This window comes from Amphiura filiformis, chromosome 2, assembly GCF_039555335.1.
Source record: "Amphiura filiformis chromosome 2, Afil_fr2py, whole genome shotgun sequence".
Lineage (NCBI taxonomy): Eukaryota > Metazoa > Echinodermata > Ophiuroidea > Amphilepidida > Amphiuridae > Amphiura > Amphiura filiformis.
In genome coordinates this window covers 69508777-69523365 of record NC_092629.1, presented here as the reverse complement: position 1 = coordinate 69523365, position 14589 = coordinate 69508777, and the positions used below count along the sequence as shown (strand labels likewise).

General features: G+C 37.0%; 1 protein-coding gene across 1 annotated transcript in view; it reads right to left on the bottom strand.

Annotated features, from left to right (window-relative positions):
- Positions 1 to 14589, bottom strand: part of LOC140146558 (probable leucine--tRNA ligase, mitochondrial) — a 136922-nt gene that overhangs the window by 110836 nt on the left and 11497 nt on the right. The window contains exons 7-17 of the mRNA XM_072168432.1: positions 13784 to 13924; positions 13236 to 13328; positions 12283 to 12393; positions 10982 to 11156; positions 9634 to 9869; positions 8791 to 8958; positions 7737 to 8022; positions 6075 to 6248; positions 4540 to 4722; positions 3765 to 3916; positions 2237 to 2473 (exon numbers count right to left, since the gene is read on the bottom strand). Coding sequence (XP_072024533.1) covers positions 2237 to 2473; positions 3765 to 3916; positions 4540 to 4722; positions 6075 to 6248; positions 7737 to 8022; positions 8791 to 8958; positions 9634 to 9869; positions 10982 to 11156; positions 12283 to 12393; positions 13236 to 13328; positions 13784 to 13924 — 1956 coding nt within the window. The remainder of the gene's footprint in view (positions 1 to 2236; positions 2474 to 3764; positions 3917 to 4539; positions 4723 to 6074; positions 6249 to 7736; positions 8023 to 8790; positions 8959 to 9633; positions 9870 to 10981; positions 11157 to 12282; positions 12394 to 13235; positions 13329 to 13783; positions 13925 to 14589) is intronic.

The following is a 14589-nucleotide window of genomic DNA, read 5'->3' as shown; positions in this document are numbered from 1 at the left end:
GTGTAGATTGCAGTGGACAACAGATGACAATTGGTGGTACTAACGTAGAAGCTACGCAAGGAAGAGACACCCTGGATGTACAGGATAACAATGACGGCACCTATGTGATAGACTATGCCTCATATAAGGGCTCTCAACCAATAAATGTAAAAATAATTGGGACTAAAATGAAAGGAAGTCCATTCAATACCCTAGTTGACCCACAGCAATGTACTATTGAATTTCTCAGGAAGGGCAAAAGAGCCCTTGTTCAAACTGTAGATGTTAATGGCCACAATATGAACGTTGGCAATGCAAAGGTAGATGCTACACTGCATGTACATGACAACAATGATGGTACATATGTGACTCCTCGCCACAACTGAGCCCGGATGTCGCCAATCATCATTTTTGAGATATTCAATCAAAATATTCTGCTTGAAATTAGCTTTAAAATGATGTATATCATGTCTATAGTACTTGACATTTAAGTAGTGAAAAATCAATAAAACAGTCAATAAATCCTTTCTTTCCTATTGTTTATTGTTAAGTTCGATGGAGCATATCTCAATAGTGGCACTGGCGACATCCGGGCTCAGTTGTGGCGAGGAGTCACATATAGAATTATCTATAGGGACTTCTGTGTAAAGATAAATGGGATTGAAATGAATGGAAGTCCATTCCAAATGTAGTTAAGTAAAATTTTATAAAGAGGGAGGGCGCCCTAACTACTGTGACCTAGCACTGGACATCAAAGTGAGACATTAAATATTAAATACGAGGATCAGAAAGATTATATGCCTGAGAAAATTTATAATAAATAAAGAAGTAAAGCTAAGGCAAACTGGCACAATAATAAAGGAGAGAAAAAATCAGAACTGTTCAGATTCGAACCAGCAGGCACTTAGACTACCCCGTATTGTATTTAAGCTTAAAACTCTGATTTAATTAATGTGTGCACAATTGATAGATTTTCACATCTGTTCGTTTCAGTCACCCTACTCCCTCTGTTTGTTAGCTTCCCAAGTGGACTACTGACTTTGGATTGCGGTCAGAGATGTCTATGAGCTTCGTATGGATGAGATTGTCGGAAATCTGGCCTACTAAAATTGGCCATGATGTAATGCATCTTTAAATGGATCTGGCTTGTGATTGGTCGCCCGATCTCGTTATGGTTTAAATCCTCCGGGTACCTGTCATTTCCATTAATAACTACATGGTACACAAGTATGTGGCCTACCCCGTCTTTGTGTTGTGTAATTGCATGAACGCGTCGGTCAAGTGCATGAACGCGTCTTGTATTTGCTTGCGGTTAAATTTGATTGATAAACAAGTATGATTGACAGTGTGAGTGTTAGGGACTTTGCCCATTCAAAATCCCGTTTAAAATTGAAAGTCCATAGTCTATTTTTAACCTGGAATTTTGCGATTAATAAACTGGCAGAGTCTATAATCAGAATTGTTCAGTATTGAAGTGCCAATACAATTATGACATTATGATATGTTGCATTCAATAATATAAGCCTCATTACACTTTACTTTTACTGTCACTAATATAAATATAAACTTTTTCATAACAATTTTATACTAGTATTTTGATGTAATTAATATCAGTATAATTTCGAGTTCAACTGAATGCTTTCATCATGATTAACATCAAAAATAGACTATGGCATAGTCTAGCAGGCACTCACAATAACATGCATTGAGTTCACCCCCACACGCCACAACACCTCATGACGGATCTGCAAATTAAATATGTGATGGTTTTATTCACTCAGAATCAAATTTACATGGCCATGGGACATTTCCGAGAGAATAAAATCATTACATGTTTAATTCGTGCATGTAGCATGTTTAATTCGTAATTCATAATTGTTGATTGCTACAAATTCTAGCAAACAACAACATTTTCAGCCTGATTGACAGGTGAATGCAGTTATTTCATGGATCAAAGCGGTTAAGCCTATCATCATAGTCTATCCATCATTCCATTTCTGGCCATTTCACCTATACTTTGACCAGCTCATAATTGGCAGGAAATTTTAAGCTTTTACCATTACGCCAAAAAATGATCCACATTAAGAGTAATATAGTTGACATGTATGGTCTATATTTTTAGTGTTAAATAAAATAGGTAAAGTACAGGACTTTAATGAAAATGTCATGACCCCAGCAGGGGCGTTTAATGGGGTAAATACAGTAAGTCCTTGATAATGAATTACAAGACGCTTTGTGATGAAAAAATTTAACTTACCAAATCGAAATCTGCAGCCACATGATTTGACACACCAGCAATTCCCTTCCACATCTCAGAGGTCACATGAGGTGCAAAGGGTGCCACCATGATAACCAATGAGCACAGCGCCCTCTCATATGTTGTTGAAGATTTTATGATGTGATCTGATGCTTTGGCAAGTCGATTGGCTAACCCAATGAGGTTATTGATGACTAAGTTAAGGGTGGTATTTCTAGATTGGTAACTTTCAGTGATCTGTAGATAAATAAATGATGGCAAAGATTAATAATGAATACTTTTTGGCTGTCTAACCAACCGTGCGACTGATTTTAGATATCTAAGAGCCCCGGCCCCCTAACTCAACACAAACATTGGTAACCATGAGTGTCACCAAATCTTTCAAAGACCCCATTTGCAATGATTTTTCATCAAATTTACCCCCCTTTTTCATGCAAAATCCAAGACAAAATTTGGCCAAATACAACCCCTTTGTTGTGGTTTTCAATTACTAAAATTTCAAACACCCCTTTTCAATGACACTAAAGATTGACATAAAATTACCGTATTTTCCCAAGTACCCCTTTTATCCTAATTTCGTGGACATTCTGAATAAAATATCAGTCCCCTATTCTGATTTCACAGTCAAATATCGCGGACAGTGTGAATTAAATACCGCCTATTTTCCCAATTTCGCGGTCCTCGCTACTGGCATAAAAATTACCCCTTTTCTGCGATATTTGGTAACACACATGGCTACCAACTTTTGTGTTGAGTTGGGGGCTGGGCTAGGAGCCATGGCAGCATCTAGTGCAAGTGACCTAGAAAGACACAAATCACTGGCCTGGGTAGTTCTTTGGAAGTTGAAACAGTTGTTGAGAGTTGGCCCCTCTAGCGATTACCCCAAAAGTATGGCTGTTCAACACAACATGCATCACAGTTCTCCTCTAACAATATGGAAAGCAAAATAAATGTGACTCCTCGGCACAACTGAGCCCGGATGTCGCCAATCATCATTTTTGAGATATTCAACCAAAATATTCTGCTTGAAATTAGCTTTAAAATGATGTATATCATGTCTATAGTACTTGACATTTAAGTAGTGAAAATCAATAAAACAGTCAATAAATCCTTTGTTTCCTATTGTTTATTGTTAAGTTCGATGGAGCATATCTCAATAGTGGCACTGGCGACATCCGGGCTCAGTTGTGCCGAGGGGTCACAAATGCTTTCATCACCTCTTGCTACATACCACATCATGCTGAAAACCAGTGATTTACAGTGCATTACGCACACAAATATGCTCACAGGCATCACCATAATAGAGTGTCTGTCTGAAGTTGAGGGCAGCACTATGTTGGATTTCCCTGTATCATGCATGCTAACCAAATCACGCGAGGCGTATAAACAAACCTAGAAGGGCTATTTTGTCCGTATGCTGGCAACGCAACCGTGTAAACGCACTGATTCAAATCTGCCAATATTTCTCTCAACTTGAGACAAGACACACTATAAACGCATCTCTTCAGTGTGTTTATACATTCCTTACCATATTAATTGTCTCATTGCACTTTATCTTGATTTCATCTTCTTGTCTCTCAACATCTTCTGTTTGTTTGTTTGTGTTCCCCAGTTCATTCCTCAACTTAATAAATCTGCTGACCAGCTTCCATACATTGGGTATCCAGTCACCTCCCAGATCTGATCAAAAACAAGAAACAAGAATGTTGTTTTATTTGGGTCTGTCCTGTCCTGTCTTGTATTGTCCTGTCTGCCTATACCCAAAAATGTATCTGGCATATTATTTGAAATCGATCTTATCAAAATTATCTCACACTGATGGAATCATATTCTACTCATTCCAGTTCAGCTTTGTATCAAAATTGTTGTTTTTATTGTATTTTTGAGTATTATTATCTGAAAATAAATTCCAAATATCCAAATAAGCTCATTAATATTCATTTGTGAATAATGCTATCTCTGGTATTATATCAAGGATAGAGACACAGGATGAGGGAAAATCACTTTCTACTGCATATTTATGAACAACTTTTAAAGAACAAAACAGTTCGTATCTACAACAGCTCCAACAGAAAACAGTCAAAGGTGTACAGCAATTGGTCATTCAATTTGAGAAAGTGCTTTTAGTACAGAAGCAATACACTATCACAATACCCCTATTATGGCTATTGGCATATTTAGTGAAAAAGATCATTTATAGCTTTATACCTTGTTCATCCCATAGCATATCTTGTCTTGGCGGCACATTCTTCAATACTGCCATCCTAACGACATCAGTACCATACTTTGCTAACAGTTCCTACCTTGTTCATCCCATAGCATATCTTGTCTTGGCGGCACATTCTTCAATACTGCTATCCTAATGGCATCAGTACCATACTTTGCTAACAGTTCCTCAGGGTTGACTCCATTATGTTTGGATTTACTCATCTTCTCCCATTGGACTATCAGCTTCTCACCCGTCTCCTTGGCAACAGGTTCATCACCTAAATAATATGGCAAACAAGTGGTAAGGCATTGGGCAAAAAAATAGATATGGTTATCTTTGGTCACCCTTGCATTTTTTTTTCCTTTCTTTTTTAAGAAATTATCCAGCAAAATCATCAAAAAGTCCGGAATTCAAATTTATGCAGGGAAAAAACATATCGTATTGCATTTCCAATCTCCTGTATGACCAAATTCAAACCTTGTTTCTTTTTGGACATAAAGGAATATTGCGAAATTTACTCAATAGCAGGCCCTCACTTTTTTTTCCAAAATTCAGATTTTTACATGATTTTGATGAACTAGAGTCCTGTGATAAGCAAGGCATGTATTTTTTCCAAATCTGTGATTTTTAAATAAATCACGAGATCTTGATCAGCCAATCAGATTCGCTGATGCATCATGTTTTCAGTATGGATTGTGATAATATGGACTATTTCAGTTGAAATCCATACACCCCATGGAAAACATATGACCTTAATCTCTCCCACAGGGAGTGTGAATTGCAAATGGGTTACCTGAATGGGTGATTCCACTACACTCCCTGTATAGGAGATTATGGTCATGTCTTCCATAGGGGGTGTATGGATTTCAACAGGAATAGACCAATTCGTCGGCTGTATTCCATAGTGGCGTATAGTGATTTTTGGTCATTTTTTTGAAAATTGGCACATATGTTTTTAATGATGTTCTCTTTCATTTTTTCAAAGTCTCATCAGTCATAATTAGCTAATTAATTAGTAATTAATTAATTAAATGTGGCGTATAGTTACAAAGTGACATTTTTTGTATTCCATAGTGGCGTATCGACCATACGCCACTTTTTATACACATTTTATAATTATGAAATATCGGCAAAATGAAAAACATTGTATGTCATAGTGGCGTACACGTATCGGACCTATACGCCACTATGGAATACGAACGACGAAAAGTAACGCCATAGGGATTACACGGCGACCGAGGTGGCGTCCGGTTAACGTTAGGTTAGGGTATTGCGTTTTGTTTGTTTTCCATAGTGACGTATAGTTTTATTTTCAGTTTGCCAGCAATAGTATGTATTTATTTCTTTTGAAAAATATATAACAATAAAATCTATTTAGTTTACTACAAAAATTTCACATCATTTACAAAATATAATGAATGTCTGATTTACACAACTCGATTTTAAATTGGCATTTCTTCAAACCCGATTTTCTCGAAAAGTTGTTTATTTGGCGCCCACTATACGCCACTATGGAATACGGACGACGAATTTACCAATTATATGACGAAGAATTTGTACAATTTTTGCTAATTTTTATAGCAAACAAAATACCAAAAATGTATAAAAATTTAAACAATATCAACCAACCTGAAAAATCCACTTGGTGCGGTGCTAGATACTGCCCTGTACTTGCAACTTTGTAACTTTGACCTTTGACCAGACCCTGGACCAGCAGCCTCTTAAACGGTTCCTTATGTGACACCATCTTCTGGTCATGAATGAAATGGTTGAAGAAGCGGGCGTATAAGAGATGCAAAAGTGCTGAAAACAAAATAAAGTTATCTTTTTATTCATTGATTTACATCAACTTTTCTGTTTCTTTTATTCAAGTTGTATTACTTTATTTACTTATGATGAAAAGTTGTTAGTCTATTATCTTAGCTTATATCAAGTGTAAAACACTCCATTTCGGTAATTCTGGTGAGGATTCTGTAATAACACAATTTTGGTTGACTTTTCTTTAAGTCTGATGTGCCTTAATTCTAACCTGGGGGGCACTCAACTTACATTTTGGTTGGGAGCTGAGGGGATTTGAAACTGATATTTCAAAATATTTTTGGGGCTACTGACCAAAATATACCTTGTGGAGCTATGGAAATTCCAAATTTTCCTTAATTGTGGCTAAAGAGCTACAATTTTAGGGGTCTTAACCCTATGAGAACTACCTGCTGATTGGCCAAAAAGAAGTTTTCATTATCAATTGGCCCAATCAGCAACATTGTTAGAATAATTTCACCATGCAAAAATATTGGGCTGAATTATTTGCAAAGCTCCATTCTGATTGGTGATTAGAGTGAAAATATCATGAAATTGACCAATCAGAGGCCATGTTAGATCAGCAGGTAGTGCTGGGGGGTTATCAAATGGGGCTAAAGAACTGCAGCATGATCCCTAATTGATGGTCTTCAGAACTATCAGGGAGCCTGAAAAAGGGACCCTTAATTGACCACTGCACATCCACCTATCATTGTTTAATGTGAGTTTTTAGAACAGATCATTTGGCTATTCCATTTAAAATCCACACTACCCCTGTGGAAGATTTTGGAAATATCTTTCACAGGGGGAGTATGAATTTCAAATGGAATGAACACATTAGCAGCTGTATTTGAAACTCACCCTCCCTCAGTGGAATATTCAGGTTGAATCTTTCTCAGCGGGTGTATGAAATTCAAATGGTAGTACAGGAGCAGCAACCTCAAAAAAATGACTTCGTTCATCCCCCACTACATACAAGGTTTGACACCATAGGTAGTTAGTATGGACCCTCTAGATCACTGCTAGGTAGGTAGTGGACTCAAATTGTGGTATCGCTTTTTTTTTACAGGTCATTTTATGTATGGACGATAATCGCATAAAATCACAAAAAATAGGACAAAATTAAGGGGTAGGGGAGATATAAACTCCAAGAACTCAACTTTTACTTGTGATTTTGAATTCATTTTGGTATCAATATGTAGCTAAATGATTTTCCTAACTTTCTAGTATTATTTTTTAAACAAAAACAGGTTTCATTTGAGCATATTTGGAAGTATATAGTCCATAAATGAGTGGTAATCTGATTTTTTAAACCATATGTGTAAAGTTTGACATTGGCCTCAAATCTCACAACTGTAGCACTTTATATTTTCAAAATTGATTCAGTGTTCATTCCATTTGAAATTCATACTCCCCTGTGGAAGATTTTCCAAAATCTTCCACAGGGGGAATATGGATTTAAATGGAATAGCCCATTGCAGAGTGACAACCTACCATGTTCCTGTCCTCCAACATACATATCAACTGGCATCAAGCTATCTGCCTTATCCTTAACAAATGGCTCTGTCTCATTATGCGGATCCGTATACCTCAAGAAATACCACGCAGAGTCAACAAATGTATCCATAGTGTCGGTTTCTCGTTTAGCGTCTCCGCCACATTGAGGACATTTGACGTTTAGCCAGTCCGTAGCTTGTAAGAGAGGAGATATTCCTTTGCCTGAGACTGACTTTAGTTTTGGCAGAATAACTGGTAGATCAGATTCTGGTACTGGAACAGCCTGTGAAGATGTATAAGTTGTGTTATGTTAGGGTAAAGCTATGTGCCTCACAGATCCAGTAGACGTAAAGACATTTAAACAAAACTTATTTTATGCCATGCATATTTAGAATCATTAAGGTTAACAATAACAACCATCATATCATGCAATGGCCTAAGTCTAGATAAGTAGTGCTAAATGACGAATGTTAGTTTGATATGTTTGATATCAACGAGAAATACCGCGATCTTCTTGTAAGGTTGAGTGGCAATGACAAACGGACATTCTGAATGAAAGAATCATGCGAACTAGACATCTTTAGCTTGTTTCGTTGTTGAAAGGGATTCAATCATGTTTCACCGTTGTTCACGGCCCATATACCACATATATGACATGATCAAGGGGAATGAGTCACATGTCGAACCTGGTCAAAAATGAGTTTTACACATGTTTCTAAAGAGGACATTTAAAGCTTTCAGAAACTGAAAACCCCATGTTGATACGACTCTTCTTTGCGAAGTTACATCAATTTATCAATCGCTAAAAACAATATAAAACAAAAGAAATTGATCATTTTCAAAATCAATATTAGCGACATCTGACTCATCTCTCTTGATCGTGTCACATATAAGTTTCCTCCTCTAATTATGTAAGTGATCAAGGGGTCTGCAGTGTCAAGCATTTCCTTGGTATTTGATCAAAGTAGAAAACACTTTCACAGGCTATTTTCCAGTTTCCTTCTCATCTGGAATAACACTGTATAACCAATAGCAAAACGATGATACTTACTTTACATTTCTCACAATGTATGATGGGTAAGGGAGTTCCCCAATAGCGTTGCCTGGATACCAGCCAATCATGTTGCCTGGGACTGGTCCATGCTTCACCTAGTGAGTTGTTATCTTTCACATAGTCTAATACAGCTACTCTGCCTTTGATCCTTGCTAACCCTGAAAACTGGTGAAAAAATACAGCACATAAAGAGCTGAGAAGCAAAAACCAATAACACCATTTTGAAACTTTTGTAGTTTAAGGGGTCATTTTGTAATCCATAGCTTAGTTTTCTCAAAAAATGTTTAGATTTTATTACCGCTGAAAACCTCTGGCTACATATTGTTTATGTGCAAACAATTTCTTGCAGATTCATTTGTTTCGCAAAAATATCATCAAAATTTGTATTTGTGTTCTGTTAAAAACAGTTTGCTTCACTTCACCCAGGTGTATATGGGTACCGGCTTAAAGTGGGAATTTAAACAGACTCATTCTATCTGCAGGAGGAGTAGAGGACACCCCACAGAAACATTATACATGAATGAGTCTGGCATCAAAGAAAGAGAGATGGACACTCCGCATGAATTGTTACCTTATATTGACAGGATTAGTTTTTCACACAGGACATGTAATATGAACACTCTACGTCATTGGCTTTTATGCAGGTACAGTACACCGACCTTAGTGTTAAACATAAGAAATGCCTTGTCCCTGAATTTAACATTTGTGTGTTTAATTTCCATGACATCAATCAAACAATCAAAATTTTACCAATTTTCAAATCAATCCCTATAAACTGCTAGCTCCTTGGTAAATCGAACTGAATCATGTGAAAGCTTTAATCATCTGTTTTTAGCTTACCTGTTTAGAGTTTATAAGAACATCACTATCTAAATCCTCCTCTCCTACAAGTACTGGAACAAAATCAATCCCATGATGCACTGCAAACTCTGCTAGCTCCTTGCTGGCTGATGGAATACCAAGTCTACACTCAATGTGAGTTTCATCTTCGTTGAAAATAGATGGACTATTGGATACATAGATGGGTAGAAGCTGGTTGGTGAGTGGGTGCAGAGCACATATGCCTAGATCAATATCTATAAGAAAAATATGAAATATGAAATATTTGACCATTATCAAGGGCTAGATGATTTAGTTTGCACATGGTGTGGGGGCATGGTAAATTGATTGCACAGAAAAAACAATAGTGAATTGGATGTGGTCAGTATATTACTAATTACCATTATTTTATACTCTTTTAAATCATATCAAACATTTTACGATGGCTCATTGCTTGTGTTTTCAAGCAATATTTCCTCTAGAGTTTCTTTTGTCTTGTATTGAATTTTGTCATGTTTCATGGACTTCATCTTCTATAATAATTCAGAGATGCCAACATTAACATCCAGAAAATAGGGAGGATTCAAACAAAAAATAGGGAGGTTTTCAAAATTACATGCAACTCAAGGGCACAAAATTTGCCAGAAATAGGGAGGTTGCCAAATTTGGGTGGTGTCAAAATGGACAAAATTTTTTACAAAAATAAGAAGCCTCCCTCTTAAATAGGGAGGGTTGGCATCTCTGATAAAGACAAAATCTGATATGGAATTAAGACATAAGTACTTGCATATACTTAGGCCAAAAAAGAAAGGTTTGTCTCAAAGCTTGCGTGTGCATTTGTAAAATCGTGCAATTTGACAAAAAAGAAATGCGGAATTTGTTTTTATTTCAAAAAAAAAATTTTTTTTTAGTTTTTCCAGAAAAATTCGGCGAAAATCAGACTTTTTTCCTCAAAATACAGTAAAAAAAGTTGGGTATAAAAAATAAAAAATCGCATTTCGCATTTGTTTTCAAACCACTCGTGAGCTTTGAGACAATTTTTTTTTGTTGGCCTTATCATACAAGTGAGGCTATCAAATTTTTTGAAGCCATGGTTAACATATGATTGTGAGCAGACGACGCTGGGGAGGCTATCCAAACACGTTATTCGCAATATTTTCATTGTGCAGTTATTGTCCATTTTACTATACCTTATACATAAGGATGTGTGCACCTACCTTGTGAAGTTTTATAAACCTGTTGTATTCTATTCCTAACTTCTTCACTGAGACATTCCATGAATTCTGTCTTTGATAATAGCGTGTGGTATGGAGCCAATACTATGTATGCTGCACCATATATCAGCTCTGGTGTGGGTGTGTGCACCTACCTTGTGTAGTTTTATCAAGCTTTTGTATTCTATTCCTAACTTCTTCACTGAGACATTGCATGAATTCTGTCTTTGATAATAGAGTGTGGTATGGAGCCAATACTATGTAAGCTGCACCATATATCAGCTCTGGTGTGTTGTGTAGTTTTATCAAGCTTTTGTATTCTATTCCTAACTTCTTCACTGAGACATTGCATGAATTCTGTCTTTGATAATAGAGTGTGGTATGGAGCCAATACTATGTAAGCTGCACCATATATCAGCTCTGGTGTGGGTGTATGAACAGGTAGTATGAAGCTGTTCTTGCCAAGGTTCATCTAAAGATATGTATACAAAAATATGGCAATAAAGATAGACATGTCCACATTGCTTATTATAGAGGTCCGCCTACAAATTAGAAGTTGCGATCACAGTAAAATAACTAAATGGCTTAACTGTGTAATACCCATAAGGAAATACACAAATGTGAATTTTGTACACCAGAAATTTGAGGATGAAGGCAAAAAATAGATGGTACCTTATCCTTGATACAGAAGTTATTATCATGCAGTGTTAGTTAGATTTCATCAAATAAAATCGATTTTGTGTAAAATGGATTGCAGTGGTGAACAATGATGCATACAGTAAGTCATTGTAAGGCATTGTCAATGATGGCCACAGAAAAATGCAGAATTTGAACATTTGCTGATAACTTTAGTAATTCACTGTTGTGCCAAGCAGGATTGGAATGCAGTTTTGGACCAGTTCTTCATTTAAGAAATTAAGCATTATTATCCTTCACACCCAAATAATGTGTCTGAGGTAGTAATGGCAGTAACTGGCAAGGTGCAACCGAACCCATTATTTAAACATTTTTACTGCCGAGGACACATAATTTGCTACACCCTTTATTTCTATTCTATTACCACAAAATAATGTGATTTAAAGAGAAATTTTTTTTGGCCCAAATATTTTAAACTGTTTACTTCAAGGTGCGTGTGTATGCGTATCCAATGCGTAAGTGATGGCGTATATTTCGGAAATATTGTATGTGTAACCAAGCGTAATGCTTTGTATAAAATATCTTACTGCACTTTATATGTGCTTCATGCTCGTTGTGCACTGTGTGAGAAGAACATGAAGTCCATTGCCCTCCTTCTTTCCTTTCCCTTCTCCCAAAAGCAGATAGGGAGTTAGGATGAACCTGACAGTAAAAAACTGGATTGTATGTTCCTTCCTGAGATAGGATTATTGTCATTTTTCAAACTACAATGGCACATTTCAGTGCATAATTTATCTTTCTTGAATACATTACAAATTACCTGCAATTTGAAGTTGAAAGTGCACCCATCACAGTCCCCTATCCAAGCAGCCTGCATCGTCTTAACTCCACTAGGCCAGTCTGGTAGATCTTCTAGACTCTCCACCAAGGCCTACAAACAATAGGAACAAAATACACAAACATATTAATATCATAATTTACAATCCATCAAGACTGCAATGTAATGGGGGTACCCACACAAGATTGGGATCCACATCAATGTGCATCAATGCGCACTCCTGGGATCCGCATCTATAATAGTATAATGTCTACACAGCACTTGGATCTGTATCCGTGGAATGATTGCCAAGTGAACACATTTAGTCTTCTTCTTCTTCCTTATAAGTGCCTTCCTCATATGTATGAGTATTATCGCACTGCATACAGACAAGCTGTACTTATTTTTCACTCTGGAACCTATAGTAGATGTGTGTATTTTTGAAGTACAGTCAACAGTAATGGGATGATCCCCTGCTCTTTTCGAATCGCCTGTGACATTCTTTAACGTGCACACTGCATCAATGTCAGAAATACATGTACACAAGACCGACAGCTTAAAGTGCCCTCCGAAGCACTAAGCAAGTAGAGAGAAATGCCTTGCTCAAGGACACAAAGAGCCAGCCGAGCTCAAGTGGACCTACTCAGATTTCAAACCTCGGCCCTTGGATTCACAGTCCAATGCCTTAACCGCTCGGCCACATTCACCCCATAATATATGTGTGTTACAGTGCGTTGTAGTGCAAGGAGCGTGTAAGGAGCTTGGACATGTTGTGTGCATGTAGGGCACTTATGGCGCAATGCCATCTGCGCACACTGACGTGTACGAGAGGAGATCACAGGAAAACAAGGAAGGGGTTCAAAGGAAAAAAGTTACACAAATTCAGCCAACTCATGGGTCTCTGAATCTGCCTTTTGTTCCCATCAAAGTTTGCTATTGTTACTGTCATCATTTACCTTATTATAATGTTGTTGCTTGAGAAACCATTGCTTCAGAAGCCTTTTCTCTACTTTGGCTCCAGACCTCCAGGAACAACCATTCTCATCAACCTGAGAAATGTGCACAAATATAATATTTCAGCATTATTGTTTCAATTAATACAAACAAAATACTATTCCACATGAAAGAGGAGACATCAAGGGATATGTTTTAACATCAACAAAAAGTATAATTCAAACTTTTAAACTCATCATGTATAATGTTGCTCTAATAATTGAACTCACTGAACCACTCTGCTGAAGCCTTCTCCCAATTCCAGAAAAATACAACACTAATTTTCCGATATTAAAAAGATGGGGTACTATTTTTTTTTAATCCCGAAAATTAATGCTGCATTTAAGTCAAAGTCAAATTTGGATGGGCAGGTTTAATCAAATTATTGGCAAACCTCAATTTCTAGGTGAGACACTATGGATCCCAGTTGACTAGGGCTTCTTTCTGGAATACCAAAATAGCTTTAAACACTGTAACAAAAAATTACTGGATCCACCAAAATGATACTTGCCTGTTCATTGGCCAGGACAGTTTGGTCCACAGGATCCCAGTTGACTAGAGCTTCTTTCTGATATGCCAAACCTGCTTTAAACATCTTAACAAAAAGATACTGGGTCCATCGATAATAGTCTGGACTACATGTTGTCACTTCCTAAAGAATGAAGATACAGACCAAAAAACTAATAACTCAACAAAACTATGTTATATCATGACCATAAAATGGGTTACACATAAGGCACCTCCATCCACAAGGGAGTTGGGGTTATTGCATCTATTTCACAGATAAATTCAAGCATGTGCACACCCCACCCCACCCCACCCAACACAACCACCAATAAAAGATGATACAGTCAATAATTTTTCTATTTTTTTATGGGGCTGAGCTTTCCATCCTGGCAGGATCTTTGTCAAAGTCAGTGGCCAGTGTCCGAAATAAGGAAAATATGGAGGTTGTCCTGAGGACAACTAAAGCATAAATTCTGCTTGTCCTCAAAACATTTTGGTTGTCCCCAAAATGTGTCATATTTAAGAGATAAAATATCGTGGTTGTCCAGAGGATAAGTACATATCTCAATATGGTTGTCCCCAGTAATTTTTGGACAAGAGGATAAGGGCTTATTTCGAACACTGTCAGTGGCATTAGGGGTTTTGGCAACCAGGGCAAGGATACAAAATGGCAGCACACAAAATGAAAATTATTAATTGGTGACCCAAATTGTTTTTGCCTAGTGCGCTCAAGAATCTAAAAAGAGATCAAAATTTTCCACAATTTTTTAAAATCCAAATTAAATAGATACCAATCAGTTAACACCATAC